The sequence below is a fragment of the Hyperolius riggenbachi genome, chromosome 11 (assembly GCF_040937935.1).
Source record: "Hyperolius riggenbachi isolate aHypRig1 chromosome 11, aHypRig1.pri, whole genome shotgun sequence".
NCBI lineage: Eukaryota > Metazoa > Chordata > Amphibia > Anura > Hyperoliidae > Hyperolius > Hyperolius riggenbachi.
The window spans coordinates 230,875,973-230,901,493 of NC_090656.1; the positions used below are offsets into that span (position 1 = coordinate 230,875,973).

Genomic DNA, 25,521 nt, shown 5'->3' on the forward strand with positions numbered 1-25,521 from the left:
TGGCATACTTCAATAAATGTGTCATTGAGCAGAAACAATAAAAACTTAAAAAGTACATTTAAAAATACAATACAGCTGTGGGATATCTAAAAAAAAAAAAAAAGTAATTTCCAGGAGAAGGATAGATGCAATTTTTTATCTTACGAGTTTATTTTCACATCGGGTGTCCTTTAAAGGATATGGTGGCCTATTTTCTTCTAACAAATACCAGTTGCCTGGCTTTCCTACTGATCTCTTTCGCTGCAGTAGAGTCTGAATCACAAACCTGAAACCAGGGCTGTGGAGTCGGTACAACAATCTTCCGACTCCAACTCCTCAGTTTATGAAATCACCGACTTCGGGTACCCAAAATTGCTGAATCGAATCAGACAAAAAATTGTATGGTTTAGATGGGGCTTAATACTTTTAGCCATGCATATGCAGATTCGGTATTCTGACTCAGGTTTCACTGGATTAGCCATATGCTTGTTCCAGGGTTTTGACTCAGACACTACTTATACCAGAAGATCAACAGGGCTGCCAGGCAACTGGCATAGTTTACAAGGAAATAAATATGGCAGCCTCCATATTCCTCTCACCTCGGGTTCCTTTAAGTTACATATAGTACACATTGCTCCATAAAAAATAACAGAAGACTAAACAACCAGGGGTCCAAATTAGTATTATGTCAGGTCCGGTGTAGAAGTGAATACCTAACTGGGATTTATAACCACTTTCTGCTTGTATAACAGATATAAGCTCTAACCTATACAATTTTTTTGGCAAACAAACCTGATAAATTGCTTTTCTTGTCCCTATTATCCATTTCTGAAATCAGAAAACTGAGACACCTGTTGAAAAGCAAACTGAAAACCATCTGAATTTTCCCTGATCTGTGTGCAGTGCTGACACCACCAGAAACATGACAGCTTCCATGCAAGCATAAATTAACTGTAACCATGGAAACATAACATCACTTTAAAATACAGATAAGAGTCAGAGTCGCACTCATGTGACATACGTGGTCCAAGAAGTACAGTGAAACTGTGTACACATGCTCAGTAATAGGAATGGGCAGTGAGATGCAAATCATTTCAAGTGGATGCAGTATTATGCAAATTTTAAAAGAAAATGTGTGCAGCTTGAAGATGTACCAATTTAATTTTACCTCAGCAAGATTTGATTGGTTACATTTTCAAGCTGAATACATTTGCATATTACAGCATCTTCCCAAAATTACATGCATTTTATTGACTCCCTACTTAGTAACTATCCCCTGAAACAAACAATTGTGATTTTCACTGTTCTATGGAGGGGGGAGGGGTATACAGAGGACAAGTGGGAGGAGCCCCACTGCAGGGAAAACAATGGCAGTACAAAAGTACAAATAGTCAATAAGATACGTTTCGGCTGACATAAAACGCAGATGGCCTGCAGCTCGGATGTGAGCCAATCAGGGACTGCAAACAAGATTCTAATCATTCCAAGCTTGGGAGATTTTATGCAAATGTAAGCAGCTTGGGAATTCACCTATCAAAGCAGCTCCTGTGTTTGATATGTAGATTTACAACTTGCACATATTCGCATCAACTCTGAATGATTAGGATCTAACTGACCATCCCTAGTGCCAATCAATCAAATGGGTTAGTCCAATTCACAGCGCAGCGTTCTCCCCAGGCTCTTTTAGCCGGGTGCTCCACTCGGCTAGATTTGGTGACCACCCGGCTGTCTTCGGCTCACCACCTCCTATGCTGTAAGCAGAGTTGCCCTGCGTTTTCATCTCGCCCCACCTGGCTGCTTTTTCATGCCACCCGGCTGGAAAAAAATTCTGGGAAGAACACTGCAGCGGCATACAATTTGCAATATATTTGCATGCAAGGTGCCTGGGGCGGCTGTGCTAGCATGAGGCCATGTAGTATGAGGGGAAACAGATTTTGAATACTAAAAGCTGGGCACACACAGGAGATAAAAGTATTTGACAAGTGAAAGATCAAAGAAAATCTGCAGTTAATCTTTGCAAAAAAGTTCACAAAAGATCCAGACGAAAGATATTTATCCATCAGTCTTTCGGTATCAGTCTTTCAAACCTCCCCTAAGCAACAGATAAATTCTTCAAGATTAATTTTTAGAGGCGCCCCAAAATGATAGCCTTTTTCTCTCTTTCAAAGTACAACCTCTGCAGCCGTGCCTGGGATACATCCTCTTTCACCCACAGAAACAGTCATAGGGCTTGTGCACAACGGAGCGGTTTTGGAGCGTTTTTTTAAAACGCTTGCAGGGGGAAAACCGCTTGGCTAATGAAAGTGAATGGGATGGTGCACACCAGAGCGGCTCGTTTTTTCCACAAACGCAAACTCAGGGGCTGCAGCATTTTTTAGATTTCTGAGGCGTTTCTGCCTCAATGTTAAGGTATAGGAAAGTGGAAAACCGCTCTAAAAAACGCCAGATCAGGGTGGTTTTTCAGGCGGTTTTGTTACGGAAGCTGTTCAGTAACAGCTTTACTGTAACAATATTTGTAATCTGCTACACAAAAACGCTCCAGAAAACGCTAGGCATGTTTAGAAAACGTCTCTACACATGCCTAGAATCGCTCTGAAATCTGCTCCAAAAACCTCTAGCGTTTTGCGGATCTGCTAGCGGTTTTTGGTGTGCACTGGGCCTTAGAAAGCCACAGCGCTGGGTGTTCCGTGATTCTAGGCATACAGTAGATCCGATCCACCTCCAGAGATCCCTCCTGTGTCGTTTGTGCCTATAGTGCACCTCAGTGCACCCCAAAAAATGCAAAGAGGGATTCCCCCAGTGGATAAAATTCAAAGGCAACTTTATTTATAAAAGAACATTAAGCAGGCATAAGCAAGTGTCACTCACGTTCTGAGGGTTCTGTGCCACTTAGGACCCTCTCCGGATTGTTCGCTTCCCACCCTTGTGGTAATACAGAGAATACTTCTGGGATACTTCATAGCCCGCTCTCGTCCCGACTAGTTTCAGCGTTTCGCCGTCGTCAGGGGATACCTTTATAAATAAGGTTGCCTTTGAATTTTATCCACTGGGAGAATTCCCCTTGGCTTTTTTGGGGTGCACTGAGGTGCACTATAAGCACAAACAACACAGGAGAGATCTCTGGAGGTGGATCGGATCTACTGTATGCCCAGAATCACGGAACACCCAGTGCTGTGGCTTTCTTTGACATAAATTCCTCAGTTTGCACATTTTAACCTGACGTGCGTACTCCACTTAAAGGAGAACTGTGGAGAGAGGGGTATGGAGGCTGCCATATTTATTTCCATTTAAGCTATACCAGTTACCTGGCTATCCTGCTGATCCTCTTGCCTCTAATATTTTCAGCCATAGGCCCTGAACAAGCATGCAGCAGATCAGGTTTTTCTGACAAATTTTGACAGATTTGACAAGATTAGCTGCATGCCTATTTCTGGTGTGATTCAGAAACTACTGCAGCCAAATAGATCAGCAGGGCTGCCAGGCAACTGGTATTGCTTAAAAGGAAATAAATATGACAGCCTTCATATAACTCTCACCTTATGTGTATGGACTTTTGCTCTCGGACAATTGATTGAGGCTGCTGTGTATGACGCTTCCACCGATAACTCCACCTCCTTATAGCAAAACAGAACACGATTGTACAACAGGGACCAAACAGGTTTCATTTGCAAAGTTGATGATTTTTCTGCCCTTCTGTCTATTTGGCTAGGCGAGTAACACTTTAATCCGTCACGTAGAGACCTGGCGTTCGGCCTGAAGGCTGGGGGGACAACGAAATGCAAAACACTTTTTTCAGCTCAATAAATCATTCTCCTGGAAATCGGCAAAAAGATCCACATTTCCTCTTTGTATTTCCTTCTGTGGAAAGTAACATCCTGTCAGCAACGCGCGAGGGGAAATCTCTTCCCCGGAATACAGGAAACAGACCTGTCTGTGTCACATTCCCAGCAGCATTCCAAAGTCCATCTACGACAACGAGCACACGTGCGTCCAAAGGGGAGGAAAAGAGACTTTTCTCAAGGGAACGGTCCTAATAAAATGCGACTTTCTCCATTACCAAACTGACAAGACCCTTTTTCCTGGCAGTACCCCAAATCCACCACAAGGGGGCTCCATAACTCCATCAAGCAAATTGCGTTTAATCCCAGTCTGAAGAAGGCCCAGGAATGATCGGAGACCTTCTTTCACCACTGGAATGTTTACCCCGTGGCTGCCAGAGGGGGATACAAGGCACTACTCCGACAGCCCATGCGCTAGCGAACTTGAATGAACCATGAAATGTGTTGGCAGTAGAGATCCAGGTCAACGTGTGTCCGATCTGGTGATTAAAACGATAAATGTAACGTTGAAGAGGTGAATGGTATTCCGGAATAACTTGAAGGATGATGAATACCCCAGATATGTGGGAGCATGCTAAGGCTCGCCAACAGGCGGTTACAGGAGGTGGAAAAACACACAACAAGGATTCGCACAAAGGAAGCTAAAATATGAACAGGAAGTGTTTACTGTGCATGCAGCAGCTCGTCAGGCCTGGTAATCGGCAATCGTCTCTTCCAGTCTATACTACACATCAGGGCGACTCGCTGCAGCGCACTGACGGCTCACGGGCAGGTGTGGTGCGGACGGGTCCTCGGAGCCACAGTTTCTGAGTTCCGTGATCGTGAATTAAAACCGTTACAATCCCCTGTCCAGGAGAGAAGAAAGCACGCCCCCCTGGAAAAGGAAAGGAGTTTAGATTTTCTTGGGTCGGCGTCCGACTTGATAGTAGAAGTAGACGCTGATGATGACGAAGACGAGGCAGAAGCTGAGGAGGACAGCGACGGCGATGTTGGGCGAGCCACTCTCGATGATGGCCACCGTGGTCACTGCGGGAGAGAGGAGATAATCATAAACCAGATAAAAGCAAACCAAAAAACGTAACAGCGGTTTTGATCATGTGACTCTCTCTACGCCTAAGTGCACACAGTGCTAATTAGGAAATCTCCCCCTCCAGCACCTCCCCTTAACCATAAATGGATCCACAATAACCCAGGTAGAGCCATTCAAGTTTCTTTGGTCCACAATCTCAAACAACCTAAAATGGGACAACAACACTGCCACTATCTTCAAGAAAGCGCAACAGGTTGTGGGTTGTCCAACAAGTTTGAGGTTATCCAAACTTTCTCAGCTGCCGTAGTTGGTACATCCTGTACCAACTACGGCAGCTGAGAAAGTTTGGACAACTTCAAAAATCTAATGGTGCAGTTCTACACTGCAATCATCGAATCCACCAGAACATCATCTATGACTGTATGGTTCAGCTCCTGCTCAGCATTAGAAAAGGGGAGGCTGCAGCGCATCATCCGATCAGCGGAAAGGATAATTGGCTGTAGCTTACCTTCCCTGCAGGATCTTTATGCTAGCAGGTGCAGAAAGAGAACTACCAAAATTGCCTCTGACCCCTCTCACCCAGCTCACTCCATCTTCCAGCGCATGCCTTCAGGAGTAGAGGTGGGTACACACATCTGATAAAAGTCTTTATAAAATGAAAGATCAAAGACCAGTTTTACACATGCAACAGATCAGTTCCTGCAACAGATCAGTTCCTGCAACAGATCAGTTCCTGCAAAATGCATTCATAGTCTATGATATCTGCAGATCTCATACACACCTTGTTTAACAGACATTCATCTGCAGATCAGATCCACCAGGATGGATCTTCAGATGATTGTCTGATCTGCAGATAACCATCTGTTAAACAAGGTGTGTATGAGGATCTGCAGATATCATAGAGCATGAATGCATTTTTCAGGAACGGATCTTTTGCAGGAACGGATCTTTTGCATGTGTACAGCAACTTTGTGTGCAGCATCTTTCAAAAATGTGTATCTGATATGGAATTCAGCTCAACAGAATAGACTGTGTAGGTGTGGCTCTCATACTACATGAAGGGGGTAAAATTGGTCGGTGATCTTGCCTTTTCCAAAGACTTTTATGTGATGTCTGTACCCACCTTAAGATTTCGGTCAATTGCAACTAAAACTTCTAGACACAGGAACAGCTTTTTTCCTCAAGTGGTAGCCATACTTAATGCAGAACCACGTTAGAGCTACTAGAACTTGAAAGTAATCAGCTCAGAACTGTAAATGAACAATTCTCACATTGCTTACTAGCACTATACTCACATACTGTCCTTGACTAGTAATATACACACTGTCTGTCCTTGTATTGTTTTTGTTTGTGTTTGTTAAGCAACTGCCAAGACAAATTCCTTGTAAGTGCAAGCTTACTTGGCAAAATAAATTGATTCTAATTCTGAAATACAGACGGGCATTGAGAGGTAGACATTTCTGACTGGCAGTTTATTATGACAAAACTGCTGCATTTCTGTGACCATTATAACTTTCTAGAGGACAACTTTGCAGGTCTTATGGAGTCTAGGCCGGACCACCAGGGGGAGCTGCACAATATTAACCTTTTGGGGGCCGACGTAATTTGAATCTACGTCCAGCAGGTGGTGCTACCGCCCTGACTGGACGTTGATTCAACGACCGCGCTAACAAACCGCCCCGACGCGATCATGCGCACCGGAGAGAAGAGATTAAGCTGTCATATGACAGCCGACATCTCCCCTCAGTGGATCAGCAGCCATCGCGTATGGCTGCTGATCATGTGATCACTACGATCACTGGCGGAGCGTAGTGATCACTTACAGAGCTGCGGCAGCCGCGGGCGGGGGGGGGGGGGGGGGGAAGAAGAGGATCGACTCACCTCCCTGCCATTCCCCCGACGATCGGCGCTCCCCTCTGCTCTGGCCGGCATCCCTGCTGTATTGACGCTAAGTGCCGGGTCCCGGCTTGATGACGCCATCATTTTTATGTTTTAGGCTGGTTTCACACCAGGACGTTGCGTTTTAGGGGACGTTATGGTCGCATAACGTGCCCCTAACGCAACGCATGGTGGTGCGGGAGAGGACGGTAGAGTGAGCCGCCTAACGCGGCTCTATCCGCATAAGGTCTCCCAGAGTGGCGCTGATTGGCCGGCGGGACCACGTGATGCGGAGTGAGACACTCCGCATCACGTGGTCCCGCCGGCCAATCAGCAGTGCATATTAAGTAGCCATGTGCGCGGCTACTGTAGCGGCATCTCCCCGCCTCCTCTCGTCCCCCACTGAGCATGTGCAAACAGTCTAACGCGGCTTAGCCGCGTGTAATGTACTGCATACAGTACGTTACGTAGACGTGCTGCGTTACAATGTAACGCAACGTGGGCACTGTGAACAGCCCATTGATTTATCATTGCTGTGTGGTGGGCTGCGTATACATTACCTAAAGCTGGCTCCGGGTCCTCTTCTCCACGCTGCACCGCATCCCAGCGTACACTGTGTCACTCCGTGACCAGGAAGTTTAAATAGAGCGCCCTCTATTTGAACTTCCTGGTCACTGCAGTGACACAGGAAGTTAATGTACGCTGGGATGGAAGCAGGAACAGAGCGGTGCAGCGCGGAGAAGATGCCCGGGAGCCAGCGTCAGGTAATGTATGCCTGTATCGGATCGGCCGCCACTAGCGACGCGCTCCCTACCCGCGGGCGATCGACGGTATTTTTCCGCACGGCGCGATCGACGGACCGATCAGATTTCGGGAGGAAATCGGATCGGCGGGTGCGTTTAGTGCTAACGATTGGCAGCAGATTCGATCCCAGTGATCGAATCTGCTGTCGAAACGGCCGCAAATCGGGCCAGTGTATGGCCAGCTTAACTCTCAACTGGCTCTTTGCATCCCACTGACCATATCTTCCTTCTGCTGAGGGCATATTGAGCTACATACCAGTTGGGGCATCTATAGCTACTTAGTATCAGGTTGCCAGATGCGCCCTCAATAGTAAGGGACATCTGTGGAAAACGTCGCTGGGCAGGGGAAGTAGGGGAAGTAAGGGAGAAGTGACTGCTGGGACAGGCTGCACACTTGCGGTGCGGTGCGGCGGGGGTGGGGGGTTTGTAGGTGCATGGAGGGTGAAGTCTAGGGTGCCAGGACATGTGTGCCTATAGGCTCCTGTGAGGTAAATCCGGGCCTGTTTCCCGAGTCACGGAAATGTGGGAGGAAATTTCCATTAAAGCAAGTTAGAAAGCCAAACTCACCAATCAGCTGTATGCTCAGGTAGCAAGCTTCTGTGAGGAGCGTCCACCGAATGATGACCTTCTCTGATGTGTACATCGAATTCCATAAAATTAATGAAATACCTGTGAGAATAAAGAGAAGTCAGTTTGGGTACTTTTCAGCAATTCTTAGCACTCTCGTCATACATTGGGGCGTGGGCTGCCCACATTAAGGTGGACCTGAACTCTTGCACAGGACAGAAGGAAAACAGAGAAATTAATTTGAATTTAGCCCAATTCTCCCTCATCTGTGACTAATTACAAGTTATAATATGATCTCTCACCTGTGCCAGCTGGCAGCCTCAGCAGAGCAGCTAATTTGTAAACACAGTATGCTAACCTTATGTCTGCTTCCATGAAAGCAGGAAGTAGACACACTGCAGATGTATTGCAGAATTTGTATCATCTGTAACAAAGAAATGTTTTTTCTTTAAATGTTATGCTGTTGCTTATCTACTAGAGCAGAGAGGAAGTTCGGAGTTCAGGCCTGCTTTAACAGCGGAGAGGTGGACAAATAACGGGATCCTTCCCCACCGGCTGCACTCCGGTTTTTACACAAATCACAAACGCTCTGTCTGCAGATTTTTTCTTTGTCAGTTTGTGATTGGCCTGTAATCATTTCTCAATGCCAGCTGCAAATCACTGCCGAAAAATGCGCTCACTTTAAAGAGTAAAGAAATTGCCATTGCAATTGAGGACCATTTTTTGTGGAAAACAACCCCACAGAATTTATAAGTTTGAGGCGGGTGTCACATTAGGGTGTCCCATTCGGTTGCGTTATAACGTATGTATAACGCAAACAGGCCTCTTTTCCACAGACTATTTATAGGCAAATGAAATGCCTCTCAAACGCTCACAGCTGCCTGGTAACTGCTCACAGCTGCCTAGCAACAGTTGGCTGAGCACACAGTTCAACTGCTCGTGGAAAGAGGCCTAAAACTGTACCAAACCCAAGGCTGAACACAACTGCATGCAACCCCAATTATAAGCATCTGATTGACTGACTGTCCTAGTGATGAAGTGAGGCCTCTTTTCCACGAACTGTTTACAGGCAGTGAAATGCCTCTCAACTGCTTACTGCTGCCTGGTAACTGTAACTGTTTGTTGCTGCCTGGTAACTGCTTACTGCTGCCTGGTAACTGCTTGCTGCTGCCTGGTAACGGCTTGCTGAGCACACAGCTCAACAGTTCATGGAAAAGGAGGCCTTAGGCTTCTTTTATACGGACAGTTGAGCTGTGTGCTCAGCAAGCCGTTACCAGGCAGCAGTAAGCCGTTACCAGGCAGCAGCAAGCCGTTACCAGGCAGCAGCAAGCCATTACCAGGCAGCAGCAAGCCATTACCAGGCAGCAGCAAGCCGTTACCAGGCAGCAGCAAGCAGTTACCAGGCAGCAGCAAGCAGTTACCAGGCAGCAGCAAGCAGTTACCAGGCAGCAGCAAGCCATTACCAGGCAGCAGCAAGCCATTACCAGGCAGCAGCAAGCCATTACCAGGCAGCAGCAAGCCGTTACCAGGCAGCAGTAAGCAACTGTGAGAGTTTGAAAGGCTTTTTTTTTTTAATTTATAAACTTTATTAGGCCTCTTTTCCACAAACTGTTTACAGGCAGTGAAATGTCTCTCAAACTCTCACAACTGCTTGCTGCTGCCTGGTAACTACTCACTGCTGCCTGGTAACTGCTCACTGCTGCCTGGCAACTGCTTGCTGAGCACACAGCTCAACAGTTCGTGGAAAAGAGGCCTTATACTTATCAGGTGTCTAGCTTCACTCTGTAGCTCCGCCTCCTAATCAGAGAAGAGCCTGTTAGGGGTGGGGCTACAGACCGAAGCCGGAAATACGGACACCCAGTAAGTATAAATATCTTTATTTACATTTTCAATCACTGGCCCCCCAAATCGCTGCAAATTCGATTTCCAAAGCAATTTTGCAGTGCTACTATACACAACATTGAGAGCAAACACCGAAATGCTGCATGTTCTACGATTGCGATTGCCCCTAAGCACAATTGCACTAGTGGGTCCCCATCACTCACTATCAATGGCAAAGCGTTTTTTTGGAAATTGCCGGCGAACCCAAAATGCTGCCAAAAACGCCCCAGTGGCTCCCAGCCCTCAAATCAGCTTGAGTGCTCGTCTGAGCAGCAAGAACAACAATGTCAATTCGATATCTGCACGTATGTGGCCAACCCGATTGTATGAAGATTGTATGACTCACTGAACAGAGCCCCTCCATAGAGGCGGGTGGAGGTTTTGCTGCTGACAGCGCCTTTATCGAAGACGGCTTCATATAGCTGGTCGGGGAAGGTCAGTGCCTGAAACACAAAGAGAACAGAACGTCAGACGCCAATTATTTATCAATATTTATATAGCTCCGACATATAATGCAGTGCTGTACAATAAAGCATTAAAGAGGAACTGTAACCAAGGTTTGAACTTTATCCCAATCAGTACCCGATATCCCCTTTCCTATGAGAAATTTCAACCCTTTCCCAAATAGATCATCAGGGACATCTGTATAGGTGATATTGTGGTGAAACCCCTCCCACAGTGTGATGTCATGACCATGGTTCTGCTTCCTGTCTGTGAACCTTGTAGCATTGTGGGAAATAATGTCCGTCCCCTACTACCAAGCAACCAGTTTCTCCCTCTGTGCATATGGATAATGCTTCTATAAACAAACAACCTTTTAGCCTATCACAATGTTAGTGGGTGTGGTTATAGAGAATGGCAGTCGGTGCTGTCTAGTTTTTTTCCTCTCTGCCAGCAGCAAAGATGATGACCTGCAGGCTTATTGTGGATCAAACAATATGAACAAAGTAAATGGCAAATTTCAATAATTTCTTTATCTTTCTTCTATTTAACTTCTCTCTTTGCAACGTAATTATTTTTTTCCCCTTTTCACTTAAGTTTCTCTTCAAACAAAACCGATCATTCTGGGCCTGCCAGAAACAGGAATGGTTGTCGAACTGTAAACAAAGGATGGGCCCACACACTGCAAGATCTGCAAATAGAACTGTAAGTTCCAACGCCGATTCCGCACGGAGGGGACTCCGACCTCAGACCAATGCATGAGCCATAACCAGTACATTCCTGAACCCGACCCTTTCATATGTGTCCATCAATTGCAGAAAACGTAAAGCAGCATTGGATGGTATGACTGATGGGGGCCTGCTATGGTCTCCTAACATGCCCATTAACGATTCTAGTATATTGCCGAGGAGAGGGAAGCTTGGTATCTCCCATCCCAAAATAACATCAGGATTGGCTTCAGTCAGAGGCAGTAAAGATGGAAAATGCCTGGAACAGTTTTCTCTTTATTTACTATATGAAATTCACTAAAATAAAAAATGTGGCCAGTACAATACTGTACATATATTATATAAGTAGAACAAGTATTTATCTGCTTATATATGTGTTTTTTTCCCCTAGCATAGTATGGCTGTCCCTGTTGCTTTAAAGGGATACTTAAGTGAAAATAAAAAAATGATTTTTACTCACCTGGGGCTTCCCTCAGCCCCCTGCAGCTGTCCGGTGCCCTCGCAGCCTGGCTCCGATCCTACTGTCCCCACCGGCAGCTACTTCCGGGTTCGGCGACAGCCGCCGACAGGCTGGGAACGCGAGTGATTCTTCATGTTCCCAGCCACAATATATCGCCCCCTATGCTGCTATTGCCTTCTTGCCTCAATAGCAGCATATGGGGAGATATATTGTGGCTGGGAACGCGAAGAATCACTCGCGTTCCCAGCCTGTCGGCGGCTGTCGCCGAACCCGGAAGTAGCCGCCGGCGGGGACAGTAGGATCGGAGCCAGGCTGCGAGGGCACCGGACAGCTGCAGGGGGCTGAGGGAAGCCCCAGGTGAGTAAAAATCATTTTTTTATTTTCACTTAAGTATCCCTTTAAAGAAATGGTCTATCGGCATGGTGAATTTTTCATAGATACGGTCATAACTTGGATACATTAATGCGGTGGATCGATTAGATATGATACTCCTTCAAATGGAATAACTTTATTGGAAATATGATCTTGCGGACTTGCACTCTCGCCTGGTTTTCCGGTTCTGTAAAGCCGCACGCCGAGCGTTGAGCCGGCTCGTGTGAAGTTAGTCGGGAATGAACTTCATTTTAAGGACTTATTTAGCGTTTGAAAAGCTGCAGCATGACTCACGGAGAGGCGATTTGCTGTAAATAGCTTTGTAATCATTTGCCGCTTGCCTCAAAATCCAATTTCGCAGAAAAAGGGCCGAAAGCCGCAGAAAATAGACAATCAACCGAAATAAAATAGATGCGGCGTTTTAGGAACACGTTATCCGTCATTTAAAATGGATCCAGAAAGAGTTTCTCCGAACTGTCAGAAATCAGAGGTCAAAACATGGACTAAAAGGAAAGAGAAAATAAAAATCCATTTAGTTTGTGCGTGGCTGTTACCATGGTAATAGCGCTGGGATGGACAGCGCAGAAGCTGGTTGGCGAATTGAGCGCGGTCCATATCTCATTTTTATCATCAGCCAGAATTTGCAGGTTCTGAGCTGTGGGGGGATTTGGGGACAGAATACAGACTGGAGGGACTACAAACACATGCAGGACGATTTAAAGAGAACCAGAGATGAAGCACCCTCTTGTATTTTACCTTATAAATCAGTGGGAACATGACAGTAAACACCTAATCTGCTCTTTGTTTCATTGTTCTCTGTTTAATCTGACTGTTATCACCTCTGACAAGAATCCCCGACTGATCACTTAAGCTGGCCATACACTGGCCCGATTTGCCGCCGTTTCGACAGCAGATTCGATCACTGGGATCGAACCTGCTGCCAATCGTTCGCACTACACGCCGAATTTCGATCCATTTCGTCCGATCCCGTCGATCGCTCCGTGCGGAAAATTACCGTTGATCGCCCGCGGGTAGGGAGCGCGTCGCTAGCGACATTCGAGTGCCCGACGACCGACGCAATAGAGCGGCAATACATTACCTGCTCCGCCGGCGCGACTGCCCCCGGTCACCGCTGCTCCGTCTCCGCTCTGGTCTCCGGCATGCATCAGTTCCTCCTAGTTTAAACAGTAGAGGGGGGGGGGGGGGAAGCGGCGGCGGCAGCAGCACCACCACAACAGATTGTGATCGGTTTCAGGCTGAAATCTGTTCACAATCTGTTTGCAGTAAAGGTAGCCATACGATCCCTCTTCTGATCAGATTTCGATCAGAGAGGGATCTATCTGTTGGTCGAATCTGATGGCAAATCGACCAGTGTATGGCTACCTTAAGTCTAGCTTTGCTACGGAAAGATTATAGCTGAGTCTGTCTTCTCTTGTGTCTTTTCAAGCCCAAGCCTGCCCCTTGTGGCTCTGCTATAATGACTCAGCTATAATTATTCCCTGCAAAGCCAGATTGAATGCTCAGTCCGGGATTCTTATCACAGCTGATAACAGACACTTTTAGCAGTGAGGATGAAACAGAGAGCATGGTAAGTGTTTTCTCTAATGTTCTTACTGATATGTATGGTAAAATACACAAGGGTACACATGGTACACATGGTAAAATACACTTCGTCTCTGGTTCACTTTAAAGAGGACCTGAACTCAGAACTTCCCATCTGCTCTAAAAGATAAGCAGCAGCATAATAACCTTTACAGAAAAAAACATTTCTTTGTTACAGCTGATACAAATCCTGCAATAAATCTGCAGTCTACTTCCTGCTTTCAGGAAAGCAGACATAGGGTTAAAACCGTGTATTTATACATTAGCTGCTCTGCCGAGGCAGCCAGCTGCCACAGCTGAGAGATCAAACTACTCCTGCACAGATGAGGGGGAATTAGACAGGCTAATCTCTCTAAATACATACAGGGCGGATGTCTTTATGTTTTCCTTCTGTCCTGTGCAAGAGTTCAGCTCCACTTTTAAGATGAGATGCTCACAAATTCCTGTTTTGGAAGGCGTATGCCAAAAAGCGTCACCGTCTGTACTGAAACGCGATTCATAACTTTATCTTCTAGGAAATTTCTGTCCGGTTTTTCTCTTTTTTAGATAGTTGTAACTTTCCTAAAAGTCTGACTCACTCTATTAACCACTTAATGACAGGCTGACTTATAAAAACGTCCTGTTAGAGCCTCCTAATGGCTCCAGGACGTTTTTATAAGTCAGACAGTGCTGCTGCCGCTGTGTGTGTGCACGGGAATGCACCTGCACGAGCGGGAGCGCGCACGTGAAAATAGTGGAAAAAAAAACACCAAAGAAAAAAATACACCTTTATTGCCAAATGATATATTGTCACCATACTTTGTACTAGGGACATAATTAAACTCTTGTAATAACCAGGACAAATGGGCAGATAAAATGTGTGGGTTTTATGTACAGTAGCAGTGTTTATATTAAAACCATAGGGAATGCAATTGGAGAAATAGTGTATTTCATTTTTTCCTTGTTTTTCCCTTTAAAATGCTTAGAAACTAAAGTAATTACTGAAAACAAATATCAACCCCAAAACGCCCAATTGGTGGTGAAAAAAACAAGACATAGATCATTTCATTGTGATTAGTAGTGATTAAGTTATTGGCAAATGAAAGAGAGGAGCACTGAAAGGTGAAAATCGCTCTTGTCCGTTAGGGTAAAAACTGCCTTGGGGTGAAGTGGTTAAACATAACAGAGTGTTGGTTGAAGGGTAACTCTAGACACAGAAGCTTTCTGACTACCAATGTATAGATCTCATTGGTTTAACTAGATCCTGAAATTATGTGTGCAGACATCGCTTATGCAACGCTCTGACACCTTTAACAGCCTCCAATCAGGTCAGAAAATCCTTCTGCCCCTCCCATCTCTAGATCGGTGTTTATTTACACAAAGCTCTCAGGATTAGAATCAGTTCCTACTAGAGTGGTGTTTTTTTTTTTCGATTCTCCGCTTATTGCTAAGCGGAGAGTGAGCCGTTCACATTTGTCACGCTGCAGCAGATCTGTTGTAGTAACCGGACTGTGCTTCTGCGCAGTCCGTGATAATCCCAGGCCAGGCAGATGCTTTGTCCCATATAGCCTATAAGGGAACACATCTGCCCCAGGCTCCAGCCTTGTCACTGCAGGCCATCCGAGCGTAATTTATACTGTCCGCTCCCACTGGCCGCATGTGATGCAAAGTCAAGTGGGAAAGGAGCTTTAACCTAACTGGACGAATATATTCGTCCAGCAGGAGCCGCTTAGCAGAAATCTGTACGAATACATTCGTCCAGAATGCTGCAACACCACTGGATGAACACAATGGCCTTGCCTTACCTACTGGTGAGATCCGTGTACACACACCCCCTGTAAGGAGGGCGGAGCTTGTATTGGTGACCTGCGTACATATTGATACATTGCTTGGGCAGGGCGTGAGACGAATGACAGTTCAGCCTGCTGCCGCCGAAATCCAGGTGGCGTTAAATACTATTCACGACACCCGAAATACACTGAAGATCGCGCTGCGGTGCTATAGACGGAACAACATTACATCTGTGGCAGTATTGAAAGCAGGCGATACGTACGTACGTGCACACACAGAATGTTATTAGAATAAGATGCACCCCAGGGCCCCCAAACACCTTCATCTCTAGTTATCTGGCTTGCAGTCACTGCTATATACTGTATACCCTTTTCTTATTTCTCTCTGCTTCAAACACAAAATGGGAATGATTTGAGCGAGTTGTGCGCCCCCTGCTACACTGCTCCCTGAGGCTGGAGCCTCTCTTGCCTCTGCCTTGCTCCGGCCCTGGACACAGTAACTGGGAAAGGGAGTTACACAGCAGCTAGAGAGGGAGTTATAACACACAGATGGAGTGACATGGCAGCTGGGGAAGGGATTTATACCACACAGAGGGACTGACACAGCAGTCCCTCGGTGTGTCCCTGCTGGGACTATAAAATATTGGCACCATACATTGTACTAGGGAAATATTGTAAGTGTTGCAATAACCAAGACAAATGGGCAAATAAAATGTGTGCTTTTTTTTCTTCTCTTTTTTTTTTTTTTTTGTAACTCTAGTTTTTATTGAAAAATATAAGCATGGGTACAATAACATTGGAACATAACATTGGAAATATCGATCAAATCACATAGAAATATCAAAAAGCAGAGACTTTTTCAGTCAGACCAGGATCTCAGTTTCTAACAAGCTTTTGTGCAGAGATAAATCTATGTATGAGTAAGTCTCTTAGCTTAATTGGAGAGATGGAAAAAGAGTCTTTGCTTTTAGTTTCAGAGATGAGAATATAGATGGTTTATATAAGAGGTGTCCGGAGGTTTTGCTATGATGAGCATAGATGTAGTGCCATGTTCGTAGGAGCAAGTCCTTGGTTTAAGTCCTATAATATGGCTAGAGAGAGTAAAGCCAGTAGGAGCGGGAGAGTGTAGTATGGGTATGCTTAAGGGAGAAGAGAAGGGAGAGGGAAGGGTAGGGTCGGGAAGGGGAGTGGGTGGGAAGGGATTGGCAGGAAGGGGGGTTTCAACAGGGTACAGTGTTTGGCAACCTCATCCCAACGTGTAGAAAGCTAGGAAATGTGTTCCTGAAAAACGCAAGGGGTCTAAGGTTCCAGTGTAGGGGAAGAGCTAATCATCAGAAACTGATGTGAGTTCAAGGAGGCATATAATCTGGTGAGTATAGGGTCCATGGGCCCCATATTTTATGATACTGAGGTTCAGTGTCCCTCAGGGTGGCTGTCATCTGTTCCATTGTCATAATCCAGTTAATTTTTAGTTTAACTTCTGAGATATTAGGAGGAGCTATGTTTTTCCAAGCTGAGGCTATGGAAAGTCTCGTTGCAGTTAGGATGTGAGTGATCAAACGCATAAGAGGTTTGGGAGCTCCAGGGATAGGTTTGCCTAGGAGTAAGATCGTCGGGTCTAATGGGATTGGAGTGCCTGTGACCGACAGTATCAGATGGCTGACCTCTTCCCATAAAGGAATGATTACTGGGCAGGACCAGAAGATGTGTTCAAGAGATCCTTTGTGAGAACAGCCCCTCCAGCAGGTGTCGGGTGTGTGAGGGTAGATGTTTGCGAGGACTTCAGGGGTCAGATACCACCTGAATAGGATTTTGTATATATTTTCTTTGATTTGAGTGCAGATAGATGAGTGTTTGGCATTTTCCCAGATATCTTCCCAGTCCGAATTACTTATATTAATTGATAAAGCATTTTCCCATTTCTTCATGTAGAGGTGGGAAGCCTTTAAGGTTCCTGAGTTTGATTGTAGAAGAGAGTATATCTGGGAAATTAAGCCTTTTTGATGTCCCTTCTGAAGGCAGATTTTTTCAAAGGTGGTAGGGGAGGGTATTGGGGGGCCCCCCTGACATGACTGTTAAGGAAGTGGGAGATTTGGTTCGCTTCCATGAGTCTTGATGGGGGGAGATGCATTTTTTCTCTTAACAAGGAGAGTGTGATGAGTTTGCCAGAGGTAGGGTCTGTCCAGTTATTTAAATTATAGTATCCTGAGAGGTACCATCTGGCAATAAAGGAGGGGACAGTGCCTGGGGGAAACAAAGGGTTCCCTAAGATAGGATACAGTGGGGATGGGTGTGAGATCAGGCCGGCTTTCCGTGCAGTATTTTTCCATATGCTGAGGGTAAATTGTATAGTGGGGAGGAAGTTCTTATGGGGCAGTTTAGGGGGGTTTAAGGTCCATATGTAGGAGGCTAGAGAAAGTGGGGAGACCTCCATGGCCTCTATTATAGCCCATTTAGAGAAGACTCTTAGGTCAGACCATTCCTTCAGCTGTCTCAAATGCGCAGCTTGATAGTAGTGTTTTAAATGTGGGAGACCCAGTCCTCCCTGTTCTCTAGGAGAGAGAAGAACAGACTTGGAAACTCTTGGGCGTTTATGATTCCAAACAAACTTTAAGAATGCTGATTGTAGTTTAGCCAGCTGAATGGAAGGGACCCGGACCGGTAGAGTCTCAAATAGGTACAGTATGCGGGGCAGTATGTTCATTTTTAGTGAATATATTCTCCCTATCCAGGAGATTTTATACGCCGTCCATTTGTGGAGATCTTGGAGAATTTTCTGTATAAGGGAGGGAAAGTTTTGCTTATAGATGGTTGAGTATGAGGTGGTAAGGTTGATCCCCAGGTATTTTAGGGTTTGAGATCTCCAGTTATAGGTGAAGTGGGATTTTAGGGCCGAAAGCATACTTGAAGGGATTTTGATTGGTAAGGCTTCAGTTTTATCTTTATTTAGTTTAAATCCTGAAATGGCTTCATAAGAGGAGATTGTTGAGTGAAGGGCAGGGAGGGATGTTAAGGGGCTAATGAGAGTGAGTAAGATGTCATCAGCAAAGAGTGAGATTTTGTGTTCATGACCTCCATGTTTTATACCTAGGATATCTTTGTTGAGTCTTATTGCACTAGCAAGGGGCTCTATACTGATGGCGAAAAGCAGGGGAGACAATGGGCAGCCTTGTCTAGTTCCGTTATTTATGTTAAATGGGCGAATAGGAGCTGAGGGAAGTTTAACTGTGGAGGTAGGAGAGGAATAGAGAAATTCGAGGAGAGTAATGAATGGACCAGTGAAGCCTTGATGTCGAAGCACCTTGAAGAGAAAGGACCAAGATAGGCGGTCGAAAGCCTTTTCGGCATCTAGGCTTAAAAGGAGGGAGGGTTTATTGTCTCTATTCATAAGTGAAATGAGGTCTATTGCCTTCCTGGTATTGTCACCAGCTTGACGCCCCAATATGAAGCCTACTTGATCATTATTAATTAGGGATGTAAGTATAGGGTTTAAACGGTTGGCGAGGGCTTTGGTTATTATTTTTAGGTCGGAATTTAAGAGGGAGATTGGCCTGTAGCTTTGAGGTAGTTGGCTGTCTTTTCCCTCCTTAGGAATTACTGTAAGGAGAGAGGTTAGCATGGTATGAGGGGGGTGTGTGTCCATCCATTATTTTAGAAGCAAGGGTCGCTAAATGGGGAAGTAAGATGTGTTGGAACTTTTTATAATAGGAGTAGGGCAACCCGTCCGGTCCCGGAGACTTTGAGGAAGGAAATGATTTTAATACCTCAGCCAGTTCTAGAGTAGTTATAGGGGAGTTGAGTGTGTCCCGTTGGGGATCCGTTAGTTGAGGGAGATTTAAGGGTGCTAAGAATGAGTCGACTGCAGAGAGAAAGGTAGGATCTTTGTCATGGTCCGGTAAATTATAGAGTTGTTCGTAATAGTTTGTGAAGATTTGAGCGATCTTTTGGGGGTTGTAATGTGTATGTTAAAATGTGTGCTTTTTATGCACAGTAGAACGTTTTATTTTAAAACTATAATGGCCGAAAACTGAGAAATAATTTTTTTTCTTATTATTCCCGTTAGAATGCATTTAGAATGAAATAACTCTTAGCAAAATGTACCACCCAAAGAAAGCCTTATTGGTGGCGAAAAAAAACGTATTGGTGGCGAAAAAAAACAAGATATAGAGCATTTAGTTGTGATAAGTAATAAAGTTATTGGTGAATGAATGGAAAGAGTGCCGACAGGTGAAAATTGCTTCTGTCCTAGAGGTGAAAACATCTGCGAGCTGAAGTGGGTGAAGAAAAGACAAAGTTGGGGTTATCTCTCCTCTCCCACCATGGAAGGTGTGGGTAGACTGTCCTCCCCAGCTGCTGTGTCAGTCCCTCTGTGTGGTATAAATCCATCCCCAGCTGTCATGTTACTCCCTCTGTGTGGCATAACTCCCTCCCCCATCGGCTGTGCCAGTCCCTCTGTGTAGTAAAAATCCTTTCCCCAGCTGCCATTTCCATCCATCTGTGTGGTATACCTCCCTCCCCCAGCTGCTGTGTCACTCCCTTTCCCAGGTAGGTAGGTGTGTGTGTATACACACTAACCCGCGTATCGCCTGCTGTCAACACTGCCGCCGATGTAATGTTATTACGTCTATATTGGCGCAGCGCGATCTTCAATGTATTTCGGTCGCCGGGAATAGAATTTAATGTCGGCAGCAAGCTGAGTGGCCATTCGTCTCACGCCATGTATCAATATGTACGCAGGTCACAGATACAAGCTCCGCCCTCCTCACAGGGGGGTGCGTGTACACACATCTCAGCAGCAGGTAAGGGGAGGGCAATGTGTTCGGGTAGGCTGTACATTCGGAAGCTATGGTAGTTAGAAGCAGCGAGAGTCAGTGGCCATAATACAGAACTTATGTACAGCAGTTTACAGAATAATTTCAGCATCTACTGAAAACAAATACACCTCATGCACTGATCTCGGCCCGGCCGCACAGACAGTCGGAGGGGTCATTCTCTGTGACTGCAGCTATCAGTGGCATAACTGCGGAGCTTGGGGCCCAAGTGCAAGTTTTACATGGGGCCCCAATCACTGTATTGATATGGAGCCCCAAAACCAACCAAGGACAGCTGCAGTGACCCTGAGGTGTAATTAAAATTAAGGAAACAGTTTGTTAAAGGGGCACGATGGCGAAAATGTTTAAAATTTAAAATATGTGCAAACAGACAAATAAGAAGTACGTTTTTTCCGGAGTAAAATGAGCCATAAATTGCTTTTCTCCTATGTTGCTGTCACTTACAGTAGGTAGTAGAAATCTGACAGAACCAACAGGTTTTGGACTAGTCCATCTCTTCATAGGGAATTCTCAGCATGGCTTTTATTAAGATATTCCCTAAAAAGGATTTAAACAATGATGCTGGGCAGCTTCCCTGCTCGCTACACAGTTTTTTGGCAGTTGGACGGAGCAACTGCCATTCACTAAGTGCTTTTGAAAATAAATAAATCCCTGAGAATCCCCCCATGAAGTGATGGACTAGTCCAAAACCTGTTGCTTCTGTCAGATCTCTACTACCTACTGTAAGTGACAGCAACAAAGGAGAAAAGTAATTTATGGCTCATTTTACTCAGGAAGAAACACACTTCTTATTTGCATATGTTTGCACATATTTTAAATTTTACAATTTTTCGCCATAGTGCCCCTTTAATTATTACCCCTATGTAATGCACATATAGAGGTGATCATTACCAGCATAGCACCAATTAAAGCTAATAAAATGGATAATGGAGGGCTCCTAGAGGTCCAGGGGCCCCGTTGCAAGTCGCAACGGATTTGAATTAGTCTTTCAAAAATCCCTCAAACCCAAAACGAATGAGAGCGAGTAAATGAGATGCATTGCTAATCATATGTCACCCGGCGCAATCAGCATCACCAGAGTGCTTCTAAATGAGAATATAATCAGCTGTAATAAAGCATATACATGTAGAAGGGAATTGCAATAAGCCATGCAGCTAATTTATTGCGCTAATGATGCCAGCGATGGAAGAGTTTACAGATAAACCGCTCTGTTATCGACTGCGCACTTCATTATACGGCCCGCGAAGCAACGCTTATTCCAACACGTGACTAACGGCTGGAAGCTTCAATAAGATGGGACGCGGCGCTGCCGGGTATTACTTCCAATCTATGGCAACTATCTGCCCAAGGTTTCCACAGGTAAAAGTATTATTATTAAAATTATGTATGTATGTATGTATGTATGTATGTATGTATGTGTGTATATATATATATATATATATATATATATATATATATATATATATAGCAGTGACATCTTCTGCAGCACTTTACAGAGTACATAGTCATGTCACTCACTGACCTCAGAGGAGCTCACACTCTAATTCCTACCATAGTCATAGTCTAATGTCCTACCATATTATTATTATGTATTTATATAGCACTGACATCTCCTGCAGCACATTACAGGGTACATAGTCATGTCACTGACTGTCCTCAGAGGAGCTCACAATCTAATCCTACCATAGTCATAGTCTAATGTCCTGCCATATTGCTATTATGTATTTATATAGCACTGACATCTTCTGCAGCACATTACAGAGTACATAGTCATGTCACTGACTGTCCTTACAGGAGCTCACAATCTAATCCCTGCCACAGTCATAGTCTAATGTCCTACCATATTATTATTATGTATTTATATAGCAGTGACATCTTCTGCAGCACTTTACAGAGTACATAGTCATGTCACTCACTGACCTCAGAGGAGCTCACAATCTAATTCCTACCACAGTCATAGTCTAATGTCCTACCATATTAAATACACCAATCTGCATCTCATACTTCCTAAAACTTCAAATACTCTTGTACCATCTATAAAAATGGAAATGTACATCTATCATAGCTTTTTCCGCTAAGAGGTATTAAAAAAACCCCAAACAAACACCCTTCTTCTGTTCTGCAAGTGGTTTTGGTTCACCATAAAATAACTGAAGAAAACCGAAGAACCTTATAACTTCCATTACAATGATTAAAGGGGACCTGAAGTGAGAGGGATATGGAGGCTGCCATATTTATTTCCTTTTAAGCAATACCAGTTCCCTGGCTGACCAGCTGATCCTCTGCCTCTAATACTGTTAGCCATAGCCCCTGAACAAGCATGAAAATCTGGTGCTCTGACTGAGGTGTAACTGGATTAGATACATGCTTGTTTCAGGAGTGTGATTCAGACACAACTGCAGCCAAAGAGATCACCAGGGCTGCCAGGCAACTGGGATTGTTTAAAAGGAAATAAGTATGGCAGCCTCCATATGGCTCTCACTTTATATTCCCTTTAACACTTACAGAAGGCCCCTTTTATCTCACAGCAGCTTTCAGCACAAGAATAGGGAACCCCTAGAGAAAGGCTGCCGTTAATAACCGATAACTCGCAGGATATGTTCATTGAGCACAAGTTCTGCACGCGGTGATGTCACAGCGAGGGAGCGACAGAAGATCACAGTTTTCTGAAGAGACTTTGAGCGAACAGCGGTAAATCTGCTGCGGAGCGGCTCCTTTTATTGGGTTGGCGTCTCGGCCACGTTCTGAGCGTTCGGCGGTTCAGAGCGTCCCAGATTCTTGCCTGGAATGAGATTGGTGCCCGGGGCATAGAGCGCCTACACTGGAGTCTATTGTCTGATGCCAGCGGATCGGGACAAAGTGAATTATTGAGCAGGGCGGGCCGCCTGCGGGCAGATTCCACTCCTGTTATCCTTCCCTGTCTGCTGAGGTTTATAGATCACGCCGTGTATAGAATGAAATGTACACAGAGGCAGCACAGTCACTGCAGGCTACATGTATGGGGCTGCAAACTACAAAGCAAAGGGGGGGGGGGGGGTGCTCACACCAGGGGTCACCTGACTAATATACTGGCTGCCTCATGTCTATTGACTGATTAAAATGGCACAGTGTTTGCATATTGCATCTGCTTGCCAGAATAGTGTAGTATGGATACAGAGATGCCAAAAGGATAAAAATATCTAAAAAGTTTAAAACATGAGGAGCAGTGGTGGACTTACCTCCTCCAAGCAGACACAAAAATTGCCAATGTGTTTGTCAAATACAAGTTTATTTACATACTCGGGGGGACAATGCAACGCATTTCGCAGGTTTGACCCGGCTTCATCAGGCAATAACAACGGAGCAATAGCATATGTGGTCATGCTTGCCAGAATATGCAGGATCTAAAGCAAACTCCCTGCTGTACCCTGCAGGAGTTGGTCCATGCAAAATACTTTCTCAACTCAACAGGGTGCTATGTATAGGCCTCCTCGTGCCCCCAGGAAATGGGGGGGGGGGGGGGGGGCGCAAGCACCCCCACAGAGCACCTCACAGCCCAGGAGTGCTGCAACTGCCCCTCAGGGGGGAAGGGAGGGCAGAGGGTTTGCGAGTTTGTCTGCCCCCCCCCACCGCATTGTTGTGTACACTATCATAACATAATGCAACTGCTCATAAGATACCAAATGTATGCAAACTTTATTCACTCACAATAGGAACAGCACATAGTTAACGTCGCCTTGAAGTGGATCTGATCTCTTGCACAGGACAGAAGGAAAACAGAGGAATGCACCCTGTATGTATTTAGAGAGTTTTGCATATCTAATCCCCCCTCATTTGTGTCTAATCACAAGTTGTAATCTGATTTCTCCCCTAAATCACATGACTGCCTATGGCACATAAGCCCAGTTGAAAGCACAGGAGGTTAACAGTATGTCTGCCTCCATGAATCAGGAAGTAGAAACACTGCAGATTTTTTTTTAAGATTTGCATCAGCTGTAACAAATAAATGCTTTTTTGTTGTGTATCTTTTAGAGCAGAGTACACTTGTGAGTTCAGATCCGCTTTAAAAACACATTGAAAAAAAATCGCTACCAGAGTACATGCATTTTGCACTTGCAGTTGAGTAATATTCGCAGACAATGAATATGCATTCATTTTTATGCGATTTAAAGGGGTAGACATCCTGCTAATACTGAGGCTATATCAATCCTGATAGGGTGTTCTGACCTATTTCTCTTTATCTCACGTCAAGTAAACCACATAGGCAATACAGGCCGTACCCGAAGTTTTAATTATTTATTAAAAGTTAAGTTTTATATAGTTCTATAGCTCTCTATAACAAGCATAAATAGTGTTTTGTATGTTTTCAGCATAGGGTTTACAAATCGCAGAGGGGAGGTGTGCTGTCAGCATTTCTCTGCTCCCCTCCCCCTGCCCCAGAGAGGAAGTCACAGCACGCACAGGAAGTGAGGTGCTCTGTGGGGGAGTCGGCGCTGCCCTCCATTTCTTGACACGAGGGGGCCTACACGCGGCGCCCCTGTTGAGATGCAAAGTATCTTGCATTGGCCGACTCCTGCAGGGAGGTAGCTGTAGATCCTGCACATCCTGGCAAGCGGATGCAATATGCAAACGCTGTGCCATTTTAATTAGTCAATAAGCACGAGGCAGCCAGTATACAAGTTAGGTGACGCCTGGTCTGAGCACACCTCTTTTTTCTTTGTAGTTTGCAGGTACATGTATGGGTTACCTATTTACTTAAAGAGGAACTCCAGTGAAAATAATGTAATAAAAAAGTGCTTAATTCTTACAATAATTATGTATAAATGATTTAGTCAGTGTTTGCCCATTGTAACATCTTTTAAATCCCTGATTTACATTCTGACATTTATTACATGGTGACATTTTTACTGTTGGCAGGTGATGTAACTGCTGCATGTTTTTTTGGCAGTTGGAAACAGCTGTAAACAGCTATTTCCCACAATGCAGCAAGGTTCACAGACAGGAAACTGCCAAGAGTACATACTCAAGAGTTTCTTGTGGGAGGGGTTTCACCACAATTTCAGCCATACAGCGCCCCCTGATGGTCTGTTTGTGAAAAGGAATAGATTTCTCAAGTAAAAGGGAGTATCAGCTACTGATTGGGATAAAGTATGCCCAGCATTATGTACAGTAGCAGTGTTTATATTAAAACCATAGGGGAAGAAATTGGAGAAATAGTGTATTTTTTCCTTGTTTTTCCCTTTAAAATGCATAGAAAATAAAGTAATGACTGAAAACAAATATCAACCCCAAAAAGCCCAATTGGCGGTGAAAAAAACAAGATATAGATCATTTCATTGCGATTAGTAGTGATGAAGCTAT

General features: G+C 44.9%; 1 protein-coding gene across 3 annotated transcripts in view; it reads right to left on the bottom strand.

Annotated features, from left to right (window-relative positions):
- Nucleotides 1-4,460: 4,460 nt before the first annotated feature.
- Nucleotides 4,461-25,521, bottom strand: part of TP53I11 (tumor protein p53 inducible protein 11) — a 152,888-nt gene continuing 131,827 nt past the window's right edge. For all 3 annotated transcript variants that reach the window (XM_068260122.1, XM_068260124.1, XM_068260123.1), the window contains 3 exons: nt 10,324-10,420; nt 8,097-8,198; nt 4,461-4,844 (listed from right to left, as the gene is read on the bottom strand). In XM_068260122.1, coding sequence (XP_068116223.1) covers nt 4,711-4,844; nt 8,097-8,198; nt 10,324-10,420 — 333 coding nt within the window. In that variant the 3' untranslated portion in view covers nt 4,461-4,710. The remainder of the gene's footprint in view (nt 4,845-8,096; nt 8,199-10,323; nt 10,421-25,521) is intronic.